The 26664-nt window shown below is 41.8% G+C and overlaps 1 protein-coding gene across 1 annotated transcript in view; it reads left to right on the plus strand.

The window, feature by feature from the left end:
• NECAB1 (N-terminal EF-hand calcium binding protein 1) overlaps window positions 1-26664 on the plus strand; it is a 298151-nt gene that overhangs the window by 159373 nt on the left and 112114 nt on the right. The window contains exon 4 of the mRNA XM_030189726.1: window positions 8945-9042. Within this exon, the coding sequence (XP_030045586.1) occupies window positions 8945-9042 (98 nt within the window). The remainder of the gene's footprint in view (window positions 1-8944; window positions 9043-26664) is intronic.

The following is a 26664-nucleotide window of genomic DNA, read 5'->3' on the forward strand; positions in this document are numbered from 1 at the left end:
CACATGTGCTACTTTTTGTGTATACCTTACCTTGATTTGTACCTGTCCTTTTCCGGGCACAGACCGTATAAGTCTGCTGAGCACTATCCCCGCCTCCCAACCACCAGCCCCGCCTCCCACCACCGGCTCTGGCACAGACCGTATAAGTCTGCCCAGCACCATCTCTGCCTCCAAACCATCAGTCCCGCCTCCCACCACTGGCTCTGGCACAGACCGTATAAGTCTGCCCAGCACCATCTCCGTCTCCCGCCACCGGCTTTGCCACCCAATCTCGTCTAAGCTCCTTAGGATCCATTCCTTCTGAGCAGGATTCCTTTATGTTTATCCCACGCATGTTTGAATTCCGTTACCATTTTCGTTTCCACCACCTCCCGCGGGAGGGCATTCCAAGCATCCACTACTCTCTCCGTGAAAAAATACTTCCTGACATTTTTCTTGAGTCTGCCCCCCTTCAATTTCATTTCATGTCCTCTTGTTCTACTGCCGTCGCATCTCCGGAAAAGGTTCGTTTGCAGATTAATACCTTTCAAATATTTGAACATCTGTATCATATCACCCCTGTTTCTCCTTTCTTCCAGAGTATACATGTTCAGGTCCGCAAGTCTCTCCTCATACGTCTTGTAATGTAAATCCCATACCATTCTCGTAGCTTTTCTTTGCACCGCTTCAATTCTTTTTACATCCTTAACAAGATACGGCCTCCAGAACTGAACACAATACTCCAGGTGGGGCCTCACCAACGATTTATACAGGGGCATCAACACCCCTTTTCTTCTGCTGGTCACACCTCTCTCTATACAGCCTAACAACCTTCTAACTAGGGCCACCGCCTTGTCACACTGTTTCGTCGCCTTCAAATCCTCAGATACTATCACCCCAAGATCCCTCTCCCCATCCGTACCTATCAGACTCTCCCCGCCTAACACATACGTCTCCCATGGATTTCTACTCCCTAAGTGCATCACTTTGCATTTCTTCACATTGAATTTTAATTGCCAAACCTTAGACCATTCTTCTAGCTTCCGTAGGTCCTTTTTCATGTGTTCCACTCCCTCCGGGGTGTCCACTCTGTTACAGATCTTAGTATCATCCGCAAATAGGCAAACTTTACCTTCTAACTCTTCGGCAATGTCACTCACACACATATATATGCACACATGCTATTATTCTAATAGACATGTAACTGTTAGCATGTTCTTCATAGAATTACTCTTTGTGGCTATTTCTCTACATTAAAAATCCACTGCTTTACATTCAGAAATGGCTTTTGAAATTCTCCTCCCTATGTCTCTATTGAGTGTAAACAAACTGTGATAATAAAGAAAGGGAAAGGGGATGGAATTTGATATACAACCTTTCTGAGGTTACAATCAAAATAATTTACATGTTATATTCAGGTCATTATTTTGGTCCTGGTTCAATAGAAGGTTAACCCCCGGATCCTATATATGGTGCCAAAATATCGGCACGGATCCAAGAGGTGCACACAACCAAATTAGTTAACGAGCTATCAAGTATGAATTAATGGGCCTTAACAATCAATAATTGCACTTAATTGGCACTAATTTGGATTTGCACGCTCTTCTGCTTGTGCGCTAGTCTGTAACCCCAAGCATCCAAATCCCATCGTATGCAACTCAGAGAGGGGTGTGGCCATGGGAGGGGCATGGACAGGTCAGGGGTGTTCTGAAAATTGCACATAGTTTTATAGACTAGAGCCATGTATGTGCTGAAATACCATGAGTTGGGCACCAGCATTTATACCAGGTTTCAGCTGGCATAAACACTGGTGCGCAAGAGTCTGTTCAAAGTGCTACGCTGTAAAGAGTGCTCTGTCTAGAATATTGCTTAGCATTGATTTCTGAGCACCATTTGCAAGCTAAATATGCTTTTTTGATGTGAATGTGGAATTGTTGATTCCTTTGCTGCTTTGCATAAAAGGCTTTATTCCCCCTCAGAATCATAGCAGTATTACTATTCACGCTGTAACCTAGTGCACTTGGCAGAGTAACAGAATGCTTGATTCACTGGTGATTTCAGCTGGCAAGAGTGCTTCTCTGGCAGCTAGAATCTATTTTTGCTGCTGGCTTTAACTGCACCAATTATTAATGACTTAAAGGCAGCGTTATTCATGATTTAAAAAAACCCTGCAAGTCCACCCACAAAATGCCAGAATCAGTTTTTCCCTTCAAAACACCTGAGAGATTAGAAGTACAGTCAGAAAATGAAGAGGAGGCTGGGTATCTGCTTGTCTCATGGTTACAGCATGAAAGCTTTTTATAGATTCATCAAAATATCACTTTCATGCTTTTCTTCCTTGGGTTTTGTTTCTTGGTCTCCTTCCCTTTTCATTCAAATATATCTGGGCTCCCTTTTATTAAGCTATGTTAACATTTTACAGTTAATTTTGGAACTGCAAAACCTCTATATTAACTGGTGGTGGTTTTTCCAGCATTTTTCTTTACAGTTAGCACAGATTCAATACACTTATCACACACTGACTGCATTGCGGATAACAAAAATGCATTTCATACCACCTCTTCTCTGCCATGTCAACAGCTAACCCATAGTAGGTTACCACCAATGGCATACCTAGCTTGGTTGCCATCCGGGGCGGAGCACCCCCCTCCTCCAGGCACGTCATCCCCTCCAATAATTGATTGATAGTGCCCAATTATTGGTGCTAATTGGCTCGTTACTCAATTGAATTGTGCATGCAAATTGAGTGTGTGCCCAAATTTTCATGCACAATTGTGAGCACCGAGGATATGCGACTAGCATGCTGACATTATAGAATACCACTGTGTGTACATATAGCACGTACTTGGGTGAATGTTACATTCATTCTTGTGCATGCTAGTATTCTGAAATTGCATTCGGATTTAAAGGCTATGGCATGCATTTGTGAAGCAGATGTGTGTCTCAAAATAGCCCCCCCCCCCCCCCAAAAAAAAAAAAAAAATTCATTTGCCAACAACGTCCAAATCACAATTTTCAAAAAGCACAATTTGGACGTTGTACACTGCAGTTTGTCCAAATAGCAAAGGGGCATGTTGGAGGCATGTTTGAATGGGACTACGGCAGGCCCAAAATTAGGATGTCTTTCAGCAATTATGGAACAGGAAAGATAAAAAGATGGACATGTTTATCTAGACCTGTTTCAATTACGTCCAGGTGCCCTGATTGAGCAGCTATCCACTGAATGGATGAAGGCATGACTACTCCTTAATCTTCCAGTAGTTAATGACACTCTTTGACTGCTTCACGTATTATGGACATTTGTAATAGAGCAGCAAGCAAGTGTAAGGAATAGCGTAGTGGTCAATGCAGTGGATTTTAAACAGTGCTTTTGTTGTGCTTGCTGCCACTTGAGAGTCTGGGTCCCAATCAATCAGTAAAAGACCCAGCTGGCAACTCAGCCTTCGAGCCTATCCACTCGTGGAGGCGCTGTTGGTACCACCCCTCTGACGCATACGGGATGTGTTAGAGAGGGCGGAACTAACAGGGCCTTCCCAAGTGCATGCCATTGGCACAAGGGCTCGTTAGCGCTTGTGCCAGATGGGCCTTGTACTGGCTGATGTTGGGGGCCCAGACTCTCAAGCAGGCAGGCAGGCAGACAGTGGGAAAAGGAGGATGGGTGGGAGGGAGGGAGAATCACTGGACATGGATAACAGGGGAGGACAGGGGGAAGAGAAGAATCGCTGGACATTGATTGCAGGGGAGGACGGGGGAAGGAGAATCGCTGGACATGGATGAGAGGGGAGGGCAGGGGAGAGAGGAGAATTGTTGGACATGGATGGGAGAGGAGGGCAGAGAACAGAGAATCGCTGGATGTGAATGGGAGGGTTAGGGCAGAGAAGAGAGGAGAAATGCTGGAAATGGATGGAGAGGAGAGCAATTCAATTTGGGCCTATGTTAATTAAACCACGCTAGCGATTCTCACACAGCAAATGTGATGCAGCCCATTCAAAAATGAATGGGTTGCGGTGCATTTGCCACACCGGGAATTGTTAGCGTGGTTTAGTAAAAGAGGCCCTTTGTCATTTTACTTCGTTGCAATGAAGTTAATTGACAAAAAAATAACAAAATACGAAATGAAAATTGACAGATGAAGAGACAAGGTAAATTTTGCCCTTGCATGAAATAACAGGGCAGCCACCTCTGAGGGTCTAATACCTTTTTATTAATAAAAGAGTTTACCGGAGTAGTATAAATTATTTATAATTCTGAGTCCAGCTACCCTGGTTGAATATATTATTTACCAGATGTGATCTATGTAAGATAAGTGCATATTTAAAAGTGATCTAGGTAAGATATGTGCATACTTATAGAATAGTACTTAAGCTGAATTTTAGCATTTATTCCCTTATGTGCACCTGTGTCATAATTCTAATTATTATGTGTTTAATGATCATGTAAATGTTAGCACCTGATTTATAGTATTACCTCATTTATTTTAGGCCTGCTAAATAACAGGCCTCAACTAAATAGACTTTGCGAGTGCAATCACCACACTATCCTCCCTGTTTACTAAAGCTTAGCTCGAGTTATTCTCAGCAGGGCCTATTTTATTCCTATGAACCCTGCTGCAGATAACTCGAGCTTATGCATATATTTTTATTTTTGTTACATTTATACCCCGCGCTTTCCCACTCATGGCAGGCTCAATGCGGCTTATATGGGGCAATATATAGCACCACTACTTACATTTGACAGTGCTGAATGTACAGTGCCTTCATGCAGAGCCAGCAAGTTTGAACATATTTTGCCTTTACTTATTCAGCTATACTGGCTCCCTACCAAATCTCGGATTCTTTTCAAAATACTGTCTCTTAACATGCAAAGCTCACTATCTAGGTTTGCCCTCCTACCTATCTGCTGTAATTATTCCACGCACACCTTCTCGTTTTCTACATTCCCTCGACTTTCGATTGGTCTTGCCCAACTCAGAAAAAGCACACTATTAGTCTACTTGACTTTCAACTTTCTATTTCTTATCTTCAAAACTTCTGAATGATCTCCCTTCCAATATCTGTTGTGAACATTCTTTTCCTACATTTAAAACCCTATTAAAAACCCATTTTTTTGAAAAATCTTGCATTGGGGCCTCTGGGGCCGGAACGATATGAGTAATCAGGGGTGACTTCTTCTTTCCCTGACCCTTTGTGTATTTGCTCTTGCTTAAATGGTTCTCCTTCCTGTTTTAATTTGCTGGTGCTCCTTTCATTTATTATTTTATTTTAGTCTGTCACCACTTGCATCCATTTGGCTGGTATATACAGAATATAAAGTTTTAAGAAGTATAGACATGTTAAGTTCTGAGGCTGGCAAATTTTCCTGTTATTTGACTAGCTTTCAAGAACCATGCTCCCTTAATAAGGTCCATGCAAAAGTAAAGTTATGTTCAGAGAGGTAAATGATCACTTTCTCAGAACAGTGCTACTTTAGTATACAATCCCAATAATTCTATGTGGTGTGCCAAAAGTTAGGTGCGTAACATTTAGCACTCAAATAGAAGTTAAGCATCAAAATGGGGTGAAACATAGGCGTAGTTTGACTGTTTCATTTGGGGGGGAAAGGATGGGCGGGGCATATTAGCATATTCATTTGCAGCGAAGGGCGACTAAAATGATAGCGGGGATGGGACGACTTCCCTATGAAGAAAGACTAAGGAGGCTAGGGCTATACAGCTTGGAGAAGAGACGGCTGAGGGGAGACATGATAGAGGTATATAAAATAATGAGTGGAGTGGAACAGGTGGATGTGAAGCGTCTGTTCACGCTTTCCAAAAATACTAGGACTAGGGGGCATGCGATGAAACTACAGTGTAGTAAATTTAAAACAAATCGGAGAAAACTTTTCTTCACCCAACGTGTAATTAAACTCTGGAATTCGTTGCCGGAGAAAGTGGTGAAGGCGGTTAGCTTAGCAGAGTTTAAAAAGGGGTTGGACGGTTTCCTAAAGGACAAGTCCATAAACCGCTACTAAACGGACTTGGAAAACTCCAAAATTCCAGGAATAACATGTATAGAATGTTTGTATGTTTGGGAAGCTTGCCAGGTGCCTTTGGCCTGGATTGGCCGCTGTCGTGGACAGGATGCTGGGCTCGATGGACCCTTGGTCTTTTCCAAGTATGGCATTACTTATGTACTTATATGTACTTATATACATATGCAAATGAATATGCTAATATGGAGGAAGGAATTGAAATTTACAGGCAAAATATCACAGATGCACATTTCAAAAAGCTAACAATTACTGGAGAATTCAAACTCAAAATAAAATATTCCAACCTGCTAAGTGGAGTTTGATATACAAATGTAATTAGTTTAAAGGTGTCCCTTTAAAATAAGGGAGAAAACTCAAACCTTTGCAGGATTTATCTAACAAATAGAACCTCAAACCTCCAAACAAGGGACCATACCAAAGTACTCACCACACCTTGTATACACAGGAGTAGGTTACTATCATAGGTTCCTGCTAAGAAGGAAGAAGAGAAAAAAAGCCCAAGCGCAAAAACTCATTATAAATGAGAAAATCACATGGGATGAAAAACTCTCCTTCCCTCTTATAAAAATATACTAAAGGAACACCAAAAACCAAAACAACCCAAACTGACCCCAGCCCAGAACCAAACTGCCTATAAGGGGACCCCGGCGCAGGCAACAGTCTTCTTCAGCTTTTCTGTGTTCCTGGCAGCGGTAGCAACGTACACGCTGCCTTCAGTCTGCCCCGGAAGCCTTCTCTTCAAGTTCCTGTTCCCACCTATACGGGAACAGGAACTTGAAGAGAAGGCTTCGGGGCAGAGCCGAAGGCAGCGTGTACGTTGCTATCGCTGCCAGGAACACAGAAAAACTGAAGAAGCATGCTTGCTGCCTGGAGGGAGGGAGGAAGAGAGGGGGGTAGACGGACACGCTCGTCTCTGTCCACTTGGCTTCCCTGCCCTCTCTGTCTGCGTCCCGCCCGAAAGGAAATGACGTCAGAGGAAGGCGGGACGCAGACAGAGAGGGCAGGGAAGCGAAGCGGACGGAGACGAGCGCGTGCCTGCTTGTTTTTTTTTTAACTACTGGTGCGGCAGCGCCTCGTCGTCATTTGGGGGGGCATTGCCCCCTCGCCCCCCCCAGTCTACGTCCATGGGGTGAAATGGCAGCTAGGGCCTAAGGGGCCGATATCCAGACCATAGGGAGCAGCCCAGCTAACTCCCAAGGCCAGCGGTGAGACTGGATTTTCAATGCTGGGCCACTTCCGGTGACCAGCATTTACTATCTTTTTTATTTTTGGCCAGTTTAAACGTAACCAGTCAAGCCAATATTCATCGCTGACCGATTAAGTTTATAGCGGCCAAAGATGGCCTGCTATTTCAGTGGCCTGATTTGACTGCCAAATTTAGCCAGCGAAGCACTGAATATTAGTGGATAGTTGGTTATATCATGCAATATAATCAGTCACTATCCCCTGGATTCTTTATAGTGCGCCTAGAGATCAGCATGGATTCTGTAACAATGCGTGTAATTTAACAAGCAAATGAGCACTGATAACAGCACTTAACAAGCAATGATGAGCACTAATTGACACTGATTAGAATTTAGGAAAGGGAAATGGGACTTGATATACCGCCTTTCTGAGGTTTTTTGCAACTACATTCAAAGCAGTTTACATATATTCAGGTACTTATTTTGTACAAGGGGCAATGGAGGGTTACGTGACTTGCCCAGAGCCACAAGGAGCTGTAGTGGGAATTGAACTCAGTTCCCCAGGATCAAAGTCCACTGCACTAACCACTAGGCTACTCCTTTAGGCACACAAGTTGCTAATCGTATTCTGTAACAATGTGCTCTGAACTTCTAACATGTGCAGGCAAAAAGAGGTGTGGTTATGAGTGGGGCAGTGGGTGTTTCGTGGGCATACTGAAATTTACGCACCTAGTTATAGAATATGGCCTAGTGCTCCTAAATCTATGTGCAGGGATTTACACTAAGTTTTCTTTGGTGTAAATGGACGAGTGTAGATTTAGGCACTAAAATATGAACTAAACATATTCTATAATCCACGCCTAAATCTAGGCACTGATTATAAAATACACTTAGTTGACACTGATTTCAGTGCCAACTTTTTAGGCGCCATATATATAGAATCTCCCCCTAAGCGCTGACTGGGAGTACTCTGTTTTATCTCCCACTGAATATTTGCGGATAGCCAGTTAAGTGCTGTTTAACCATCCAGGAGCCATTCCTGGCCGGTTAAATAGCACTGAATATTGGGGAGGGGGGTAAGTGTACTTTGGCACTATTCTATAACTTGGTGCCTACATGTTCTAGCCATGACTGTGAAGGGAGTGCTCACATGGGTGGGTCATGGGTGTGCTGCCTATTTAAGTGCATGTTTTATTGAATACTGTCAATTAGGGGCCTAGCTGCTGTATTAAGGCACACTCGACACCTGCCATAAATCAAGCATAAGTGGTGACGTCTAAATTTAGGCACCTAATTGCTAACTTATACTAGTATTCTATAACAGATTAGGTACACAAATTTGCCATTATAGAATACTAGCTTAGTACCTAGATTTTCAGCGCCTAACTTGTAGCACCCTTGATAGAATTGCCCGCAATAAGTTTTGCTTTGGGAATGGAACCAATTCAAAATAACATAGAAAACTTGTATGTCATTCCCTGAAAAGTTAGATTCCAAATATTCCCTCCAAAATAAAGAACGTGTACAGGCTGATTCTTAAAGGGTGGCTTCCCTGGTTGTGCTGAGAAAGCCTTTGCTTGATTAGGCCTGTAGTCAGTCCACCATTAAAAGAGCAATTCATTTTTATCTCATAGTCCTTTCTCTGTTTACTCTCTGGAGGTCTTGACCTTGGTTTTAATTTCCTAGTTGCTGTTCATTAAATTCCTTCTCTAAATGTAATGTCTAATGTCTCTGATGGCATCTAATTTCAGAATATTTTTCCCAGCACTTGGGAGAGTATGAAAATGTGCTGGCTGCTTTGGAAGACCTAAATCTGTCCATACTGAAGGCAATGGACAAAACAAAAAAAGTAGGTAAAAGTTATTTAGTTCTTCTGTTTAGTACTCGTACTTCAAATATATATCCAGATAAAAGTTAATCCCAGAGGGTTCCCCCTTGTTCCTCATTCTTTTCAGTCACATTTACAGTGATGACATTCAGATCTTTATCCCATTAGTAAAAATGTTTTGATACTGTTACATGAAATAAAAGATTGCTTTCCAAGATAAATATTTGGACTAGATGCAAATAAGCTTTTTACATAATGGACTAGATTTTATATACGACGCCTAAAAAATTGGCACCAAAATGAAATATGGCTAGGCATATTCTATAAAGTATGCCTCCATTTAGTCATGGGTAGTTACGCCAATTAACGGCACTGATTGGCTTGTTAAGTAATTAAGTTGCATGCACAAATCCAGAATCTGACTTCATTAGCGTGCACAATTTAAGTCATGCTATATAGAATCTGGGGGAATGTGGGGAAGTTAGAGGCATTGTGGGTTAGCTACTTTTGATTTACTGGTGGGGGTGGCTAATATGGATATTCAAAGAAACTCTATCCTGACTATAGATCAGTGCTTCTCAACCCAGTCCTCAGGTTTTCAGGATATCCACAATGAATATGCATGAGAGATTTACATACGAAGGAGGCAGCGCATGCAAATCTATCTCATGCATATTCATTGTGGATCAGAGGCATATCTGGGGGGTGCTAGAGGTGCAGCAGCTCCCCCAAATGGACTTGCGCCAACGCCTGTTTTTTTTACATGATCCGTCAAATGTAAGCGGTCCGCTCTCCTCTCCCCCCGCGCCTTCAACCTGGCTACGCATCTGTTTTGAATATCCTGAAAACCTGATGGGACTAGTTGTGCCTCAAGGACTGGGTTGAGAAGCACTGCTGTAGATAAAGGCAAAAGGTTGGTAGTGATTATTGACAACTCTTTATCAATAGAAAAACAGGTGAATACAGCCTTTATGAAAATTTGATTTCAAATTCAGTTAGTGCATCCTTTTTCAGTCATTTTTGAGGCCACAGAGGATTTTGTACTGTGATACAAGTGGTAGTGTGCAGTCTATTAGACTACAATAATACAATCTAGTTTGAGACAAAACAAACAAACTACACATAGATTGCAAAGAATTCAGAATTTAGTGGTCAAAATAGTAACACAGAGTGCTTGTCTGGATCAAATGCTACCACAGAGGTGTGCCCTTCACTGGTTACCTGTGGAGAAAAGGATCTGTTTCAAGGCGTTTCCTTAGGAAGTTATCAATGTGGGCTACTGTTAAAATGTGTATTTTACTATTAACCCCAGTTATTAATAACTAGGTTTCATTGCATAAAATGAGGACTGTGCTAAAATAGCGTGAATTATTTTACCACTAATATGTCTTAATGGTAGCCCATGTTGATAACTATGGCTTTTAGAGTCTATAAGGAAAATGAACCTGTTTATTTTAGAGAAAATTTTTTAAAAAGTATAGATCATTAAGAGTTCTCAGGTCAACTCAGGCTCAATATTGTGAGCTACCATCAGCTAGGAACTTCTGATAAGTGAAGATAAGAGAAGTCTTTTTGTTGAGAGTGTCCTGTTTTGTGGTAAAATTATGACATAATGTATCGTACTGTGTGATAATGCTTTTATTATATGCAAATTGCTTTGATGGTATTGCCTTAAGAGAGTCATCAAATGAACATAACTTTGAACCTTGGAAAGACAAGCTATGTGAAATTTCACCAGGCCTTAAAGCATAGGAGCCAATTTTTCACCAGTAGCATAGCCACAGGGGAGGCCTTGGGGGCCTGGGCCCCCACAACTTTAATCTCAAGACCCCCCCAAACTTGCACCACTAGATGAATGGCTGGCAGGTATACCCAAGATTCAGAGATTGGCTGGCTGAGCCCCCGCCCATGCTGCCTCAGCAAAGAAGAGCTCAGTTCTGAGCATGCACAGAAGTGCCGGCATCCATGGCTGAAGCACTCTGGCTTGGGTATCATTGCCAGAAAAGGTATGAGTTGGGGAGAAGCAGGAGGAGCTAGGGGCTGGGGGAGAGAAAAGATGATTATTATTATTATTAGCATTTGTATAGTGCTACCAGACGCACACAGCGCTGAACACCTGATACAAAGAGACAGTCCCTGCCCAAAAGAGCTTACAATCTAAATAATACAGACAGACAAGACAGTTACGGGTGAGGGAAGTAATGGGTGAGAAGGAAGGAAGGGACAAGGGGAGGGCAATTGAGTAGTGGCTAGGAGCTAAAAAGCAGCAGTGAAAAGGTGGGTTTTCAGCATAGATTTGAAAACAGGTAGAGATGGAGCTAGACGTATAGGTCCAGGAAGTCTATTCCAGGCATAAGGTGCTGCGAGAGAAAAGGAACGAAGCCTGGAGTTAGCAGTGGAGGAGAAGGGGGACGAAAAGAGAGATTTGTCCAGCGAGCGGAGTTCACGGGGAGGAATGTAGGGAGAGATGAGAGTAGAGAATGGGGGGGCTGCAGAGTGGATGCATTTAAAGGTCAGTACGAGAAGTTTAAACTGAATGCGGAAGCGGACAGGGAGCCAGTGAAGTGACTTGAGGAGTGGGCTAGTGTGGGTATAACAATTCTGGCGGAAAATAAGTCGTGCCACAGAATTTTGGACAGATTGGAGAGGAGAGAGATGGCTGAGTGGAAGACCAGTGAGAAGTAAATTGCAATAGTCCAAGCAAGAGGTGACAAGGGTGTGGATAAGGGTTCTGGCAGCGTATTCAGAAAGGAAGGGGCGAATTTTGCTAATATTGTAGATAAAGAAAGACAGGTTTTGGCGATCTGTTGAATATGTGCAGAGGAGAGAGAGCAATCAAAGATGACTCCAAGGTTACGAGCCGAGGAGACAGGGAGGATGTGAGAGCCATTAACAGAGATAGAGAACGGGGGAAGAGGGGAGGTGGGTTTAGGGGGAAAAATGAGAAGTTCAGTTTTGGTCATGTTGAGCTTTAGATGGCGTTGAGACATCCAAGCAGCAATGTCAGACAAGCAGGCTGAGATTTTGTCCCCTAGTTTACCCCTGGGTCCCCCCCCCAAAAAAAAAAAAAAGAAATTGGCCTTCTGGCTATGCTCCTGCTTTTTACAATGATTGGAGATGCTAAACCCAATGGAAATTACCATCCCTGGACACAGTCAAGAGTCTGCTCAATATTGGGAGTGCTCAAGCACCCACAGAGCTGGCTCCTATGCCTTAAAGAAATGGCTGTTTAAACATTTATCTAGACCTTGACTAGAGTAACTGCTGGGTAAATAGGTTTGAGACTGGGCTCTGTAATATTTTTTTATGCTTTTAGGTGGTTTTTATTTAATATTTTTTGAGTTGGATGGTTTGCATGTTTATTCTAAAGTTGTTACCTGTAATTTTGCTTGTGCTAAAATTGTAATCTGGCTTATCCTATCCAAAAGATGGTAAGATACAGAATATATACTCTCAAATTAAATTAAATTTACAGTCTGCTGAGGTTGCATTTTTTTAAAATTTCTGAATTAAAATAAAACACGCGAATCCTTATAAATTGGCTACTGGCAAGTCAACTTTCAAAATATTTAGGCCATGATGTTTGAAACATATCCACATATAAGTAGTGGCATTTAAATGGGTATATCTCAAACATTTATAGATATAAGGACCGATATTCAGACCGCAGGAGGCAGCCCGGCTAACTCCCACAGTCTGGCAGTGAGCCCAGATATTCAATGCCGGGCCATTTCCAGTGACCGGCATTGACTATCCGGGGGGGGGGGGGGGGGGGGGGAGGGGGATTGGCTGCTATAAACTTAACCGGCTAAATTAATATTCAGCGCTGGCCGGTTAGGTTTATAGCAGTCAAAGATAGGCCTGCTATTTCAGCAGCCCAATTTGGCCACTTAACTTGGTCGGCAAAGCACTGAATATTCACAGATAGCCGGTTAAGTGCTATTTAACCAGCCGGGAACAGCTCCTGGCCAGTTAAATAGCACTGAATATCGGCTGGATAGTATATAGATACTGATTTCAAGAAAGCCACTATTTACACATGGATGTCCACAGCACATAGAGATTATGTGGATACACGGTTTGTGCGGGATGAAAATCTACACATGCCGTCCCCATTTTACAAAAGGAATACATATGGGGGAAATTTCCCCATTAGATTTACACTTGCTGAAAAGCACACCTAGGTTTTTTTAAGTGCTTGTTTCAGCTACAGTCTTACATGAGGGATTAAGCAAATCATTCTCCATCATTCCATAGAGTTTATGTTCACCCCTAAATGGAAACCATGTTAAAATTGCATCCTCTCTACTTTTTTGATGGCACTTACATGTGTAAGTTTGTGAAATGCGGCAGCAATGCGTGTAAGCGTGCTCAAGTGGTAGCCCAGCCATGTCCCACCTATATAAATGTGGGCACCTAGGTTATAAAATTGTCATTTTTATGTATATGAAGCCAATATTCAAAAGGTTTGTCCCGATAGCTTCAGGAGTTACCTGGATGAATGTTTGATTTTGAAAAATCTTTGCTCCCATCCCAGACAACCACATAATTTTTGTCCATCCATCTCATTGGTCAGAAAAAATGCATCCAGTTATCTGAAGACTGTGTTGCCAGGGCATGGTTTCAATTCAGCTAAGCAGGGCTGATATTCAGTATTGTCTGCTTAACCGGAAAAGTCTAACTGCATAAATCAATATCCTAAAGTTATATATTTATATATTCATGGAGTTGCAGTCAGGAACAGTAATTTCATTGTATTAATTCATGGAATTATGATTTTGCTTCTGGTCATAATTATATTTATGTAGCATCTTATAAATGTACATACCTAAAAATCCAATATACTGAGTATTTCAGGACTGTACTTGAGAATATTACTGCATGTGATTTTCATCATTTATGTCTGCCATTTTGAAAACCTATATGTTCAAATGCTCCCAGTTTGTACTTGAGCCTGCAATTAGGAAACATAGGAACATGACAGCAGATAAAGGCCAAATGGCCCCTTGCTTTTCCTAAGGGATCCCACGTGCTTGTGTCACATGTTCTTATATTCTGACACAGTCCTCATCTCCACGACCTCCAACGGGAGGCCATTCCACCAGGGCCGTGCCAAGGGTCTCTGGCGCCCCCCTGCAGACTACCAGTTGGCCCCCCCTGCACCTGCCTGGCTCTAAGGCAGCGATTCCCCTCTCTACCCTGCCCTCCCGCTCCCATGTAGGAACTGCCCGCCCTCTTCTCCCCCCCAAGATCCCGTTCCTTTTTTTTTCTTTTAAATTTACCTTCCTCCGGCAGCGCAGCGTCAGTGAAGGAGGCGGCGCTCCCAGTCCCGACGTCTCTAGCCTTCCCTTGTTCGCTGCTCACTGCCCCGCCTTCTTCTGATGTCATCCGTCAGAAGAAGGTGGGGCAGTGAGCAGCGAACAAGGGAAGGCTAGAGACGTCGGGACTGGGAGCGCCGCCTCCTTCACTGACGCTGCGCTGCCGGAGGAAGGTAAATTTAAAAGAAAAAAAAAAGGAATGGGATCTTGTGGGGGAGAAGAGGGCGGGTAGTTCCTACATGGGAGCGGGAGGGCAGGGTAAGCACGCAGCGGCGGCGCCCCCCAGAGGATAGCGCCCCCTGCGGCGCTTACCCCGCTTACCGCATCGGCAAGGCCCTGCATTCCACGCTTCCACCATTCTTTCCGTGAATGAATTTCAGCATTTTTTGAAAAGACAAAACATTCTTTTTAGACGTAATTTCCCTAGGAAGACAGTTCCAGCATTTCGTAGCTTGATAAGAGAAACCAGAGGAATGTACAGATTTATACAGTAATTTTGAGCAAGAAGGAAAATGCAGCTTCAAATAATCCCTTGCAACAAAAGATGCATTACAAACTGGTAAATCAATGAGGTCCATTTTATATTCCCAAGCAGGCCATGTAGTAGGTTAATACACATAACTTTAAAATAGTACAGTCCTCTACTGGTAACCAATGCAATTTAAAAAAAAGAGCAGTGAAATGTTCATATTTGGAAACACCCAAAATTATTCTGGACCAATTGGAGCTTACCTAACACTTCCTTTTTGCAGCCCAGATAAACAATGTTGCAATAATCAATAGATGACAATAACAAAGAGTGAACTACCATGCGTAAAACTCCAGCAGGTAAATAAGGTCAAATTCTACGCAATTTCCACATGGTCTTAAAACATTTCGAAACCATATTTTGAACAAAGAAAAGATGATTATACCCTCTCTCCTCTCTTTGCCAGCAGCTGACTTACCAGGACAAAATTCTGCTTTTGTAGCCATTGAATTGACACATCTGAGGGGGCCCCTTCTAAAGATTTTGGTCCTAGGCATATAGATACCTAGTTTTCTTATACCTTAAGCCTGCTCTACATTATTTTAGATATCCAGTGTACAAAAACATATATCGTGCAGGTTTCCTATGGCTAGCATGAAATCCATACTGGATAGCTGAGCCTCCAAAACAGGGTACGTGAAAACCAGCCTCCACACACGTCAAGCACAGAAAGGGAAAACATTACAAAAACAAATTGTTTTGGTGAGGTTACAGACTTAGAAAAGTTTGAAATCTTTGGAATTAATGTAGAAAGTCAAATGTTGCAAGAGTTTATCCAAATGTCAACTTTAATGGAAACAGGAGCCAATCTGGCCGAGTTTTGGAAAAATCGTCAGGGGTCACGTGGGTTTCCACAATACATTTACAGATTCAAAGCATATACTGTAACCACCAAGACTTTTGGAATTGGGCCAGAGTTTTTTCTATGCAGATGCTATTCGTTATATTGTTTTACTTTTGACACTGGACCTCATTTTTCTTTTATACACAGGTATTGCAGTGCGTGCTTTGAATCTGTGAATGTATTGTGGAAACCTATGTGACCCCTGACAAAGGTTTTTCTGAAACTTGGCCAGGTTGGGTCCTGTTTCCATTAAAGTTGACATTTGGATAAACTCTTGCTGTGTTTGTCCTTCCTTGGATTGCTTCTGCTGTTTGGTTGTCTGTTCTACTTCTGCAGTAGACTGTCTCCTGTTTGTTTCTGCTTCTGAAAGTCAAATGTTGCTAAGATTACTCTCACTCATTGGAACACAAAGCATTGTGGGGAAGATTCTATAGATGGTGCCTAAAAAATTAGCACTGAAATCAGTGCCAACTAAGCATATTCTATAACCAGCACCTAAATATAGAATACGCTTAGTTGATATCTCAGCACCTAAAACTACATGCATTCAATTACACCAACTAAAACATGGCATTTATTTATTTATTTGTTACACTTGTATCCCACGTTTTCACACCTATTTGCAGGTTCAGTGTGGCTTACAATAGTACCGTAGACATAAATCCTGGCATGTAGATTTACCCGCACTGGGCCATATTCTATAACTATACATGTAAATTTCAGAACACCCACAAAATGCCCATTTCCCCACCATAACCACACCCCTTTTTTTCTAGCTTGCATTAGAAGTTTGGCGTACTTCATTACAGAATACACTTAGCGAGTTATGTGTGTAAATTTGCATTATTGCCAATTAGTGCTCATTATTGCTTGTTAAGATTAAGTTACACGCATTGTTATAGAATGTGCTTGGATTTTGGCACGGATCTCTAGGCGTGCTCTGTAGAATCTGGGGATGTATTTCTAAAGGCACTGCCTAACCCAGCATTTTTCAACGCAGTTCTGGAGGCACACCCATCTAATTTTCTGGATACTCACAGTGAATATGCACAAGATAGATGTAGGCGTGCTCAGTTTCAAATGTATGCAAATATCTCACATATATCCATTATAGAGATTCTGAAAACTAGACTGGCTAGGTGTGTCTTCCAGGACAGAGTTGGGAACCACTGGCCTATCCTACCATGAATTCAGGTAGATATTATTGTATTAATACATATTGTGAGACCTTCTGTTTAAAATAATTTATCAGAACCCAAGGGCATCAACTCACTCTGTAGCAGCTCTGTCCCCTCGGAGATGAGCAGCTGAATAAATGAATACTTTTGATAAGAATTTGTGAATGAGAAGTGCAGTACTAGATATTTTCTTACATCCCTCCTGGTGACTCATTCCCGTTGCAGTGTCAAATAGCTGGAAGGGACTGCTTTATAGCAGGCAGGTTACAATTTCACTGATCAAACCTTCAAAGTAGATGCTAAGATCTATTTTTCTTAATCCTTCTTTCCTTTTTTGATATTTCGTAAATGTTTTTCTTACTAGGATTACCTTCAAGAGGCATTACAACCTAAAACCTATGGATACTATTTTTCTTCAGGCGCAATATGACTATTGCAAATGATAACTTATGAAAGAATTGAGAAATGGGAACAGCTTGGTGATTCAGCAACAGTGCTGTAAACTGACATACAGAAGATCTGGGCGCTAGTTCTGGAGTTGGCATGCACAGTTTCCCATGGTAGAAAATAATTTTCTATTTTCTACTATGGGAGGGGGTGGATTCCTGGCAGTAATCGACAGCACGGCCATATTGCCGCACACTGCTCGATTACCACAGGGTGAGCATGTGAGCCCTTACTGCCTTCTAAATAGGTGGTGGTAAGGGCTCAGGCAGTAAATAGCCACACTCTAATTTTAATATTAGCACATGGCCATTTACTGCCCCATTTTTAAAAAGGCCTTTTCCCATTACGGTTCAAGCAAGCTTACCCAAATGACCCAAACTAATCCTATGAACCCATCTACCTAACACATATCCAGGAGACTATGACAATGATCCAGACTACATCTCCTACCAAATTTCCCTATGCTTTTCCCGTATCCCATCCCCCCTCCCGCCTCCTCTACCCCTCCTCCAATGCTCACCTACCCCTTGCTCATACCTCTCCTACTCCCTTCACCCTTGCCCATCTCTACCTACATATCTCTTTTATTATTCTGCTTCAGTTAACCTATTTTCTCTTTTATCAATTCTCTGTAATCCATATTATTATGTAAGCCACATTGAACCTGCCTTGAGTGGGAAAGCGCGGGGTACAAATGTAATAATAAAATAAATAAATAAAAAGTGGCCCAGTGTGCGGCAAAACTAGCGCAGGCCACTTTTTACTGCAGCTTAGTAAAAGGGCCCCTTAGCGAAGATAATTTTGAGAAACTGATTTTTCTACAGTATAAGCTGACTTGACATGCTGAGAATTCTGAGGCTTTTAACATAAAGCAGTTAGCATTAGTCAATTATTAATTTGCTGAGAATTTAAATCAACTCTGTGCTTAGATATTAAACACATTTGTTCCTAAGTTCAATGGTTGGGCAGTTGATATTTGGCAACTTAAAATGCCATTGAAGTAGTTAACTACTAGTTAACTACTTTTGCAGTAATTGCCTTATGTAGTTAAATACTACAAGAAAAATGTAGCTAACCATGTAGTTAAACTACATTTTAGTAAAGTAACTATAGTTAAAATCAAACTACTTTATAAGTAGTTGGCGCCCAACACTGCAAGAATAGCATCAGTCAATTTTCTGTCTCTAGAAGTGAATAACAATTTCAGTAGTATGATACTGCTCTGGTTCCTGAAGCTTGTGTTCTGTATTTTCTTTCTACCGATTTCTGGGAATTGAGGCATAGGGAGGCCCAGGCCCACCAGGGTACTTGTGATCTTTTCCAGCAGAATACTGGAAATGTTTGCCATTGCCTTTTGTGCCTACCGTATCCAGGCATTTTTCATTGTTCCCCATCTAGATACTAGCTAGGCTTGGCACTGTTTAACAGCTTCATGGTTCCAAAAGAATCTATGCATATAAAACATAAATGGTTTGACCAGTACACCCCTGATAAAAATGCATAAGATATATATATATATAGTCAACTAGGCATTTTTTTTAAAAACCACCTTAAGAAAACAGGAGACTGCCTTGATACAGCATATTGCGAAACATGGATCTATGTCGGTGAATCCAGGTCTCCATTATGCACATGAAACCTAAAAGCTTGAAGCTAAGTACAAAAATTGAAATAGATATTAAGTTTAATGTTAACTGATGAAAAATATAAGCAAATAGGAAGAATCGATGAGGATTACGGTACTGCCTCTGAAATATGCTTGGCTCATACTAGCCACTATAGAGGTAGCTACATGGGTCTGATGATCCAACAAAAGGGTCTCTGTTGAATTAGACCATGATACTTTGTATATTATTAAAGTGAAAACTGAAGTTCAGTATAATAAGATGAATAAGATATATATATATATATATATATATATATATATATATATATATGCATTCCCTCATTTTTTGCAAATATCTCATGAATATTCATTAGAAATATCCTGAATATTTGACTGATTACAGCCCTGCAGATTTTCAGTTTGACACCGATGCTCTAATGAATTTGTTTCTTGTGGTTAAGGAGCTAGTTACACAACCCCAAGGGGCAAAAGAAGAAGCTGTTGTTCCAGATTGGGAGGATTTTGCTTCTTGCTTCTCCAAGAAAGTAGATAGTATATCTCAAGTGTTGAGATAATTGAAAGATCAATATTTAAACAACACTTAAGGGTGTGCATTCATTAGTGTGTGTTCAGTTCATTGGCATTCCTTAAAATTTTTTGTGCATGCTAAATTGATTTAATACATCTTCACCTGCAAATTAAAACCCATTAAGATATTTATTAAAACAAATATGTAACTCAATCTGAAAAGAAGTGTCCTGAATTGGCAAAATTGTCTGAAAATGACTCAAAATCAAGCCACATTTTTTTTCTGTGCACGTTCCTAAAATCCCTTCATGGATACATATTAAAAGATGGAAAATCAGCAGGGAGCAGGCCAAAATTCCATCAATTTTAGTGTCCCTACTGAGTCTGATGCAGTTTCTTTATATAGGGTTGAGCCAGTTTTCTTGCATAGGCAAACATTGACATGTCATGGACCCATGCCCACGCTGCCTCCTGAAAGAAATTCCTTGCCCAATAAAGAATGTATTGGTGTCTTTAATTAATATTATGTTTAGGGAGGATCACTACCTGAAAGCTCTAAAAGTGGCCAGGAAAATACTCATTCAAACAAAGGGTACCAAAAGCCTAAGTACTGTAATTATAGTAACTATCATCTCAAATCTACTGACAGCAGCAAAAGTAATGGAATCACTGGTCACTGACAAGTTAAGAGAGATTTTAGAGAAATTACAATGTTCTGGTTTTCAGACAGGTTTTAGCACAGAAACAGTACTTTGATTTTCTATTAGATGATCTGAGGCTTTTGTGAGACCGAGGTGTATATGGCTTGCCGGTCCTCTTTGACCTTTCTCCAGCTTTTGATTTAGTGGGTTGTAAATTGCTACTTCAAAGACGAAAAGTGATGAAAGGGGAGGGTTAGGCACTGTCACAGCTTATTTCAATTTTAAGCAATATATTCTAAAGGGGAAATACAGGTACAGAACTTTCTTTTTTTTTTTTTTCCTTTTTTTCCCATATTTTTATTAAAGGATTTTCAAAACATGAGACAGAAAAGTGAACACAAAAGCAAACAAAAACAACACTCCATTCTTTCTATCTCAAAATTACAGGAAAGAGATCTCCATTGTCACCCATTCTGTGCAATGTCTTCTCTGGGAGAGGAAATATGAAAATTAGGGTAAAAATCCATTTATGTGCACATAACCATTCAAATTCTACTCCCCTGCTCAGAAATCTGGGGCAAAATGTTTCATTTTGGCAAGGTACTGAATGTGGCCCAGAACTGGACTTCAGCATATGATCTTATGTTCAACAAACGGAAGACAGAAATTGTATGAGTGGGTGGGTAGGTAAGCATAAAACAAAGGATATTCCGATTTTAAGATAGAAGTGGATGAATTTCAATTGCCTATTAAAGTCAAGAGCCTTGGAGTCATTTTAGACCCAGAACTCAATATAGAACCATATTGTAAATTCAAGATGTAGTAGGAAAGCACCTTAGGATGATAATGCATCTCTGGTATTACGACCTTTGTATTTTAGGACAGTAGTATAGTCACATTTAGATTACTGCAATTCAATTCATACTAGTTTACAAAATAGTGAATAAACTGCAAATCATCCAAAATGCGACCGCTGTAATGGAAATGGAGTGGAGTTAGGGCCAGGTTCATATCCCACAGCAGCTCCTTGTATCCTTGGGCAAATCACTTACATTCCATGCCTCATGAGAAGGCAATGACAAACCACTCTTGTATCATGCCAAGAAAACCATGAGGGGGGTGGGACCCTCATTTTGAGGTCATCAGGAGTCAGTTTGACTCAAAGATACATCTGGGTCTAGATAATGGAAATACAGAATAGTCCATGGCAGAGGGCAATTCCTTACTGAAATATTTGCACTATATGCTGATGGAGCTCTGCCACACAAGAGTGTATTATTGCTTTTGAAGCAATGGAATGCTTTTACCCAATAGAATTAGGAGAGGTGGGATAGATGGGTTGCAAGGCAGCACCCCACTGTGTAGAAAAGGTTACACCATAGCATGTACTTAGAGATGATAAAAAGAGCTTGTACAAATGCAAGTGTCTTGTGGCAAGGGTTTTGCCCAAAGTGCAGAGGAATTGTAAGATGACCAGGCTTTGAGTGTGAAAAGACAAATGAGGGAAGAACAGTAGGGATGTATATGTGAAGCCTGAAAGCTTGGGTGTTAGCAGACATGTACCTCACAGGTCCACAGTGGAGAATAGAACAGAACAACTCTCACCTGATCTCCTTTGTGCAGTGTCTCACTGGCTGACCCCTGCAATGGTGTCCAGGTTCACAGGTGGCCAGCACTGTCCTCTTACTGGATGTGAAGGATATGTTGCTTCCAGGATCCTCATGATGTTGAGAAGCCTGCTTCTTGTAGACATGACTTCCCAGATCTTGTCATTTTTTCCTTCAGGTTGTTGACATCATGGTTTTCATGGTATACAGGAACACAAAAGCAGAAAAGAACCTCTACGTCAAATCGTCCAAGCAAGCAAGAGTAGAGGCTGACCAAAAGATGAATCCAACGCTGGAGATAGTATTAGGAAATTCTTTGTTATTGCTGATACAAAAGGACCCAACATGGTATACAACATTGAGGCAGTGTCAAATACCTCACCAGATGTTCATCTTTTTAATTGTTGCCGAGAGAGGTGAAGAACTTTTGTGCATGAAAGAAGAGTAGGGCTTGGATTTGATGATATGTGATGATCTTAAGGTGGCCAAACAAGTAGAAAAGCGATGGTGAAAGCTACAAGGATGCTTGGAAACATAGTAGTAATAACATAGTAAATGACGGCAGATAAAAACCTGTATGGTCCATCCAGTCTGCCCAACAAGATAAACTTATTTTACATGGTATCTGATACTTTATGTCCTTGCCATTCTCGGGGCACAGACTGTAGAAGTCTGCCCAGCACTGTTCTTGTACTAAGTTCTGAAGCTAACATCGAAACCACTTAAAATTTACACTCCAGCCCATCCATATCTATTAAGTCACGATCAGGGCATAGACCGTAGAAGTCTGCCCAGCACCGGTTTTGCTTCCTAATTACCGGTGTCGCCACCTAATCTCCCGCTAAGATTCCATGGATCCATTCCTTGTAAACAGGATTCCTTTGGGTTTATCCCACGCATGTTTGAATTCCATTACCGTTTTCATCTCCACCACCTCCTGTGGGAGGGCATTCCACATATCCACCACCCTCTCTGTGAAAAAATACTTCCTCACATTACTCCTGAGTCTGCCCCCCTTCAACTTCAATTCATGTCTTCTAGTTCTACCACCTTCCCGTCTCCAAAATAGGTTTGTTTGCGGATTAACACCTTCCAAATATTTGAACGTCTGTATCATGTCACCCCTGTTTCTCCTTTCCTCCAAGGAATACATGTTCAGGTCAGCAAGTCTCTCCTCATACAGTTTGCAACACAAATTCCATATCAATTTTGTAGCTTTTCTTTGCACCGCTTCCAGTCTTTTTACATCTTTAGCAAGATACGGCCTCCAAAACTGAACACAATGGCCAGTAGGAAAAAGGAGGTGCTGATGCCCCTGTATAAAACTCTGGTGAGACCTCATTTAGAATATCATGTACAATTTTGAAGACCGTACATTCACAAAGATATAAACAGGATGAAGTCGGACCAGAAAGTGGCTACTAAAATTGTCAGTGGGACCTGCACTGAATATCTGGGGCTAATTTACACTGCCCTGGGCACCGGTGTTTATGAGAGTGCTGGCTGATACTCAGCCGAGTTCCACATAAGAAAGTTGTGGCAGCAATTCTGCAAGTGCAGCTGCACTTGGGAAGGAGCGAGGGAGCTTCGCTCCTGCCCCCAACAACCCCACTAGAACCACCAGAGAGACAGGTAGGCCTGGGAGCCTACCTGGACCTCAGTGGGGGGGGGGGAGTTGGAGGTAGGGGGCTCATTCAGGGGGGGAGGAGAGGGGCATCGATGCTCGTGGGCTAGGGGAGGGGTTCGTAGGGAGGGAAGCTATTTGGGAGACAGGAGGGGGATCGAGAGAGCTTTTAAACTCAAAAATAGTTATGCAGGGCCCAGTCGATATTCAGTGCCAGGACCTGCATAACTAAGTGGGTGACATTAGGACAGCTTTTGAGCTGTCCTAAATTTGCCTACTTAGCTATGCGGGTGCCAGCACTGAATACTTCTGGCACCTAACTCCCAGATCCTCCCTAAAACCGTTACCAATGCTACCCCTGATCTGCCCACTTTTTGGTTGAGCAGTCTGTGGGGATATTTAATGGCACTGTCCCATCCTAATATAAGCCGAGATAACATTCCCCCCCCCCCTTTTTTTTTGTAGGGAAACAATGTTAACTCAAATATAAACTGAGGGTTTATATTAAAGTATTCCTTCCCTTCTTCCCTCCCCCATGGTGACTGGTATTTCTGTCCCCTCTCCCTACCCCCTCCCCGCGATGACTGGCCTTTCTCTCCCTGTCCTACCCCTCCTGCCTCCCACGGTGACCAACAGTTATCTCTTCCCTCCCTTTCCCCCATGATTACAGCCATTTCTTTCCATCTCCTATTCTCCCCCCCCCCCCCCCCCCCCCCCCCGGCCGCACACACACACACACAGACACATAGACACATAGTGATAACATTTCTGTCCCTCTTCTCTCTCCCCCCCTCGCAGTGACTGTCATTGCTCATCTTACCAGTACCTCCTTCTTGTCAGCTGCTGCTGACAGTTATTGTGCTAGGGTTTTGAGAATCTACACTTGGTCTAGACCTGCTGGCTCCCGCCCTCTGGCACAATTTATATACACAGTCAGATCTAAGCCAGCAGAGGAGGAGGAAGTGACCCGGAGTGCAATGGTTTACTTTATCCTCCCCCTCCTGCCATACGATTTCCACAGGGGAGAGGGAGAGAGCAGCTGATGCCGGCAGCTTCGCAGAATTCTGCACTTTCTATGGGGGAGGGGAATTCTGTGCAATTTGAATGGCCTACGTGCCTTTGAGAAAAATAACTGTCACATTCTTAGCACAAATAATATGCATGAACCCTTGAAGTTTCTGTTGAAGAATATTATGGCCACTTAAAGCACATATACCCCTGTAAAGAGAAAAATCTATTTCTAGCTTTGGTACCAAGTGTTGTTATCCATAGCTAAAATGTCATAACCTCCCACATGTCCGAGAATCAATAACCTGCAGTGTTGTGGGATTAATTTGTTGGCACTCTACAGTATAGTTATACTACAGTGGACTCACTAGAATTCATACTGACAGTTCATTAATTTGCTATTTAGGATGAAGGGTAGCTGTACATGTGATTTCTAGAAAGAAAAATGAGGCTCAAAACAGAGCCCTGAGGGATTCTTGCACAATTTATATCCAGGAGGTGGAAAGTACAGGAAAATCAATCGATTTCTTTTAATGTGCCAACAAACAGGAACTATTTTATTTACAGCAGAACTTGTAACCCAAAGTTACTTGTCACTTCTATCAACCAAGCTACAAAATGATGGATAAATCCCAAGGGTCATTATATTGCAAACTGTGTTGGAGTGTAAATTTACCCCTGATGTGGTCATTTCATTATGTATCTATTAAGTCACTAAGGAAGCCTTCAACCACCACCATTATCAGCAGCATTATCACCTATCAACAACTTAAATGTTGGGGGGTATGATTGAGGTCTACAAAATCCTGAGTGTTGTAGAACTGGCAAAAATGAATTGATTTTTTACTCTTTCAAAATGTACAAAGACAAGGGGACACTCAATGCAGTTACATGGTAATACTTTTAAAATGAATAGGAGGAAATATTTTTTTCACTCAATGAATAGTTAAGCTCTGGAACTTGTTGCTGGAGGATTAGTAACAGCAGTTAGCGTATCTGGGTTTAAAAAAGTTTTGGTCAAATACCTGGAGTAAGAGTCCATAGGTTGCTATTGAGAGACATACTGCAGCAAAACATGTTTACCCACTCCTACTCTAGCTGAGTTAACCTTCTCTCTGACCTCATGTGCACCTTTCTTTAAATTAGTCACCTTATTTTCTAACTCCTCTTACTCTCTTACCTTTCTGTATGTTCCATCTTTGCTTATACCCTACACTGTCAATTAAAATATTCTATTATGTATTATGTTGACATAAGTAGTATACTATGCTATACTTTGTATTCTTATTTGAATTATTTTACTACTGTAATTGTCTATTGCTCGTGTTTGATTTATTCTTACTGTACACTTTCTTGAGTGAATTCCTTCAAAAAGGCGGTAAATAAATCCTAATAAATAAATGGGAAAGCCATTGTTTGCCATGCGATTGGTAGCATGGAATGTTGCTACTATATGGGATTCTGTCAGATACTTGTGACCTGGATTGGCCACTGTTGGAAGCAGGATACTGCCTAGATGGACCATTGGTCTGACCCAGTATGGCTGTTCTTAAGTTCTTATGTTATTACTGTAATGAGAGCTCTAGGTTAGTTATGTATTTGTTTTTCATTTTTATGTACCAGCTTTTCCAATAAGCCACAAAATGGTTTACAACAGTTTAAAATTACTTATAAAATGAATTGGTCCTTGAAAACAGAGGGTATACGGAACATTGCCCCTCACCCTTAAGAAGGATCCCTCAGACTGCCTGAGCCACCTTAAGGTCGCTAGTCCCACCCTGGGAGGAAGTGAGTCAGGAGAGGTGGAGTCAGAACCAGGAAGTTTAAAAGGCAGGGGCAGCCTGAAGTTAAGGAGGCCTCGGGAAGAAAGAATGGAAGCCCCAGCATATGCCACTACAGCTTATGTCTAATGATCATGACCTGGCTGAGGTAAGACACTTTTGTTTTCTGATTTGAGACTAGCAAGCCTTGCTCTGAGGTCTGGCTGATATGGAACTCAAAGAAGAACCGAGAAGAACACAGGCTGTGTTTGGGCATGGCAGCCCCACCAGCCACAGACTGTGTTTTGGGCCTGCCAGCCTACAGCCTGCTTAAGACTGTATTTACTGAACTACAAAGGTGTTTCACTTTGTTTTCCTGGCCCTGTGACATAGAAGGCCTTAGGATTCAGTTAATAAAACACTTGTTTTTCATTTATATACCTTTGTCCAGCTGTGTTATTTCGCAGGCCCACCCTCAACCCTCGCTCGGGGTATCACATAGCCCAAATGCATGACTCTGAATTTTTTAGCATTGAATCTAAGCTGCCAAATT

This window comes from Microcaecilia unicolor, chromosome 1 (genome assembly GCF_901765095.1).
Source record: "Microcaecilia unicolor chromosome 1, aMicUni1.1, whole genome shotgun sequence".
Lineage (NCBI taxonomy): Eukaryota > Metazoa > Chordata > Amphibia > Gymnophiona > Siphonopidae > Microcaecilia > Microcaecilia unicolor.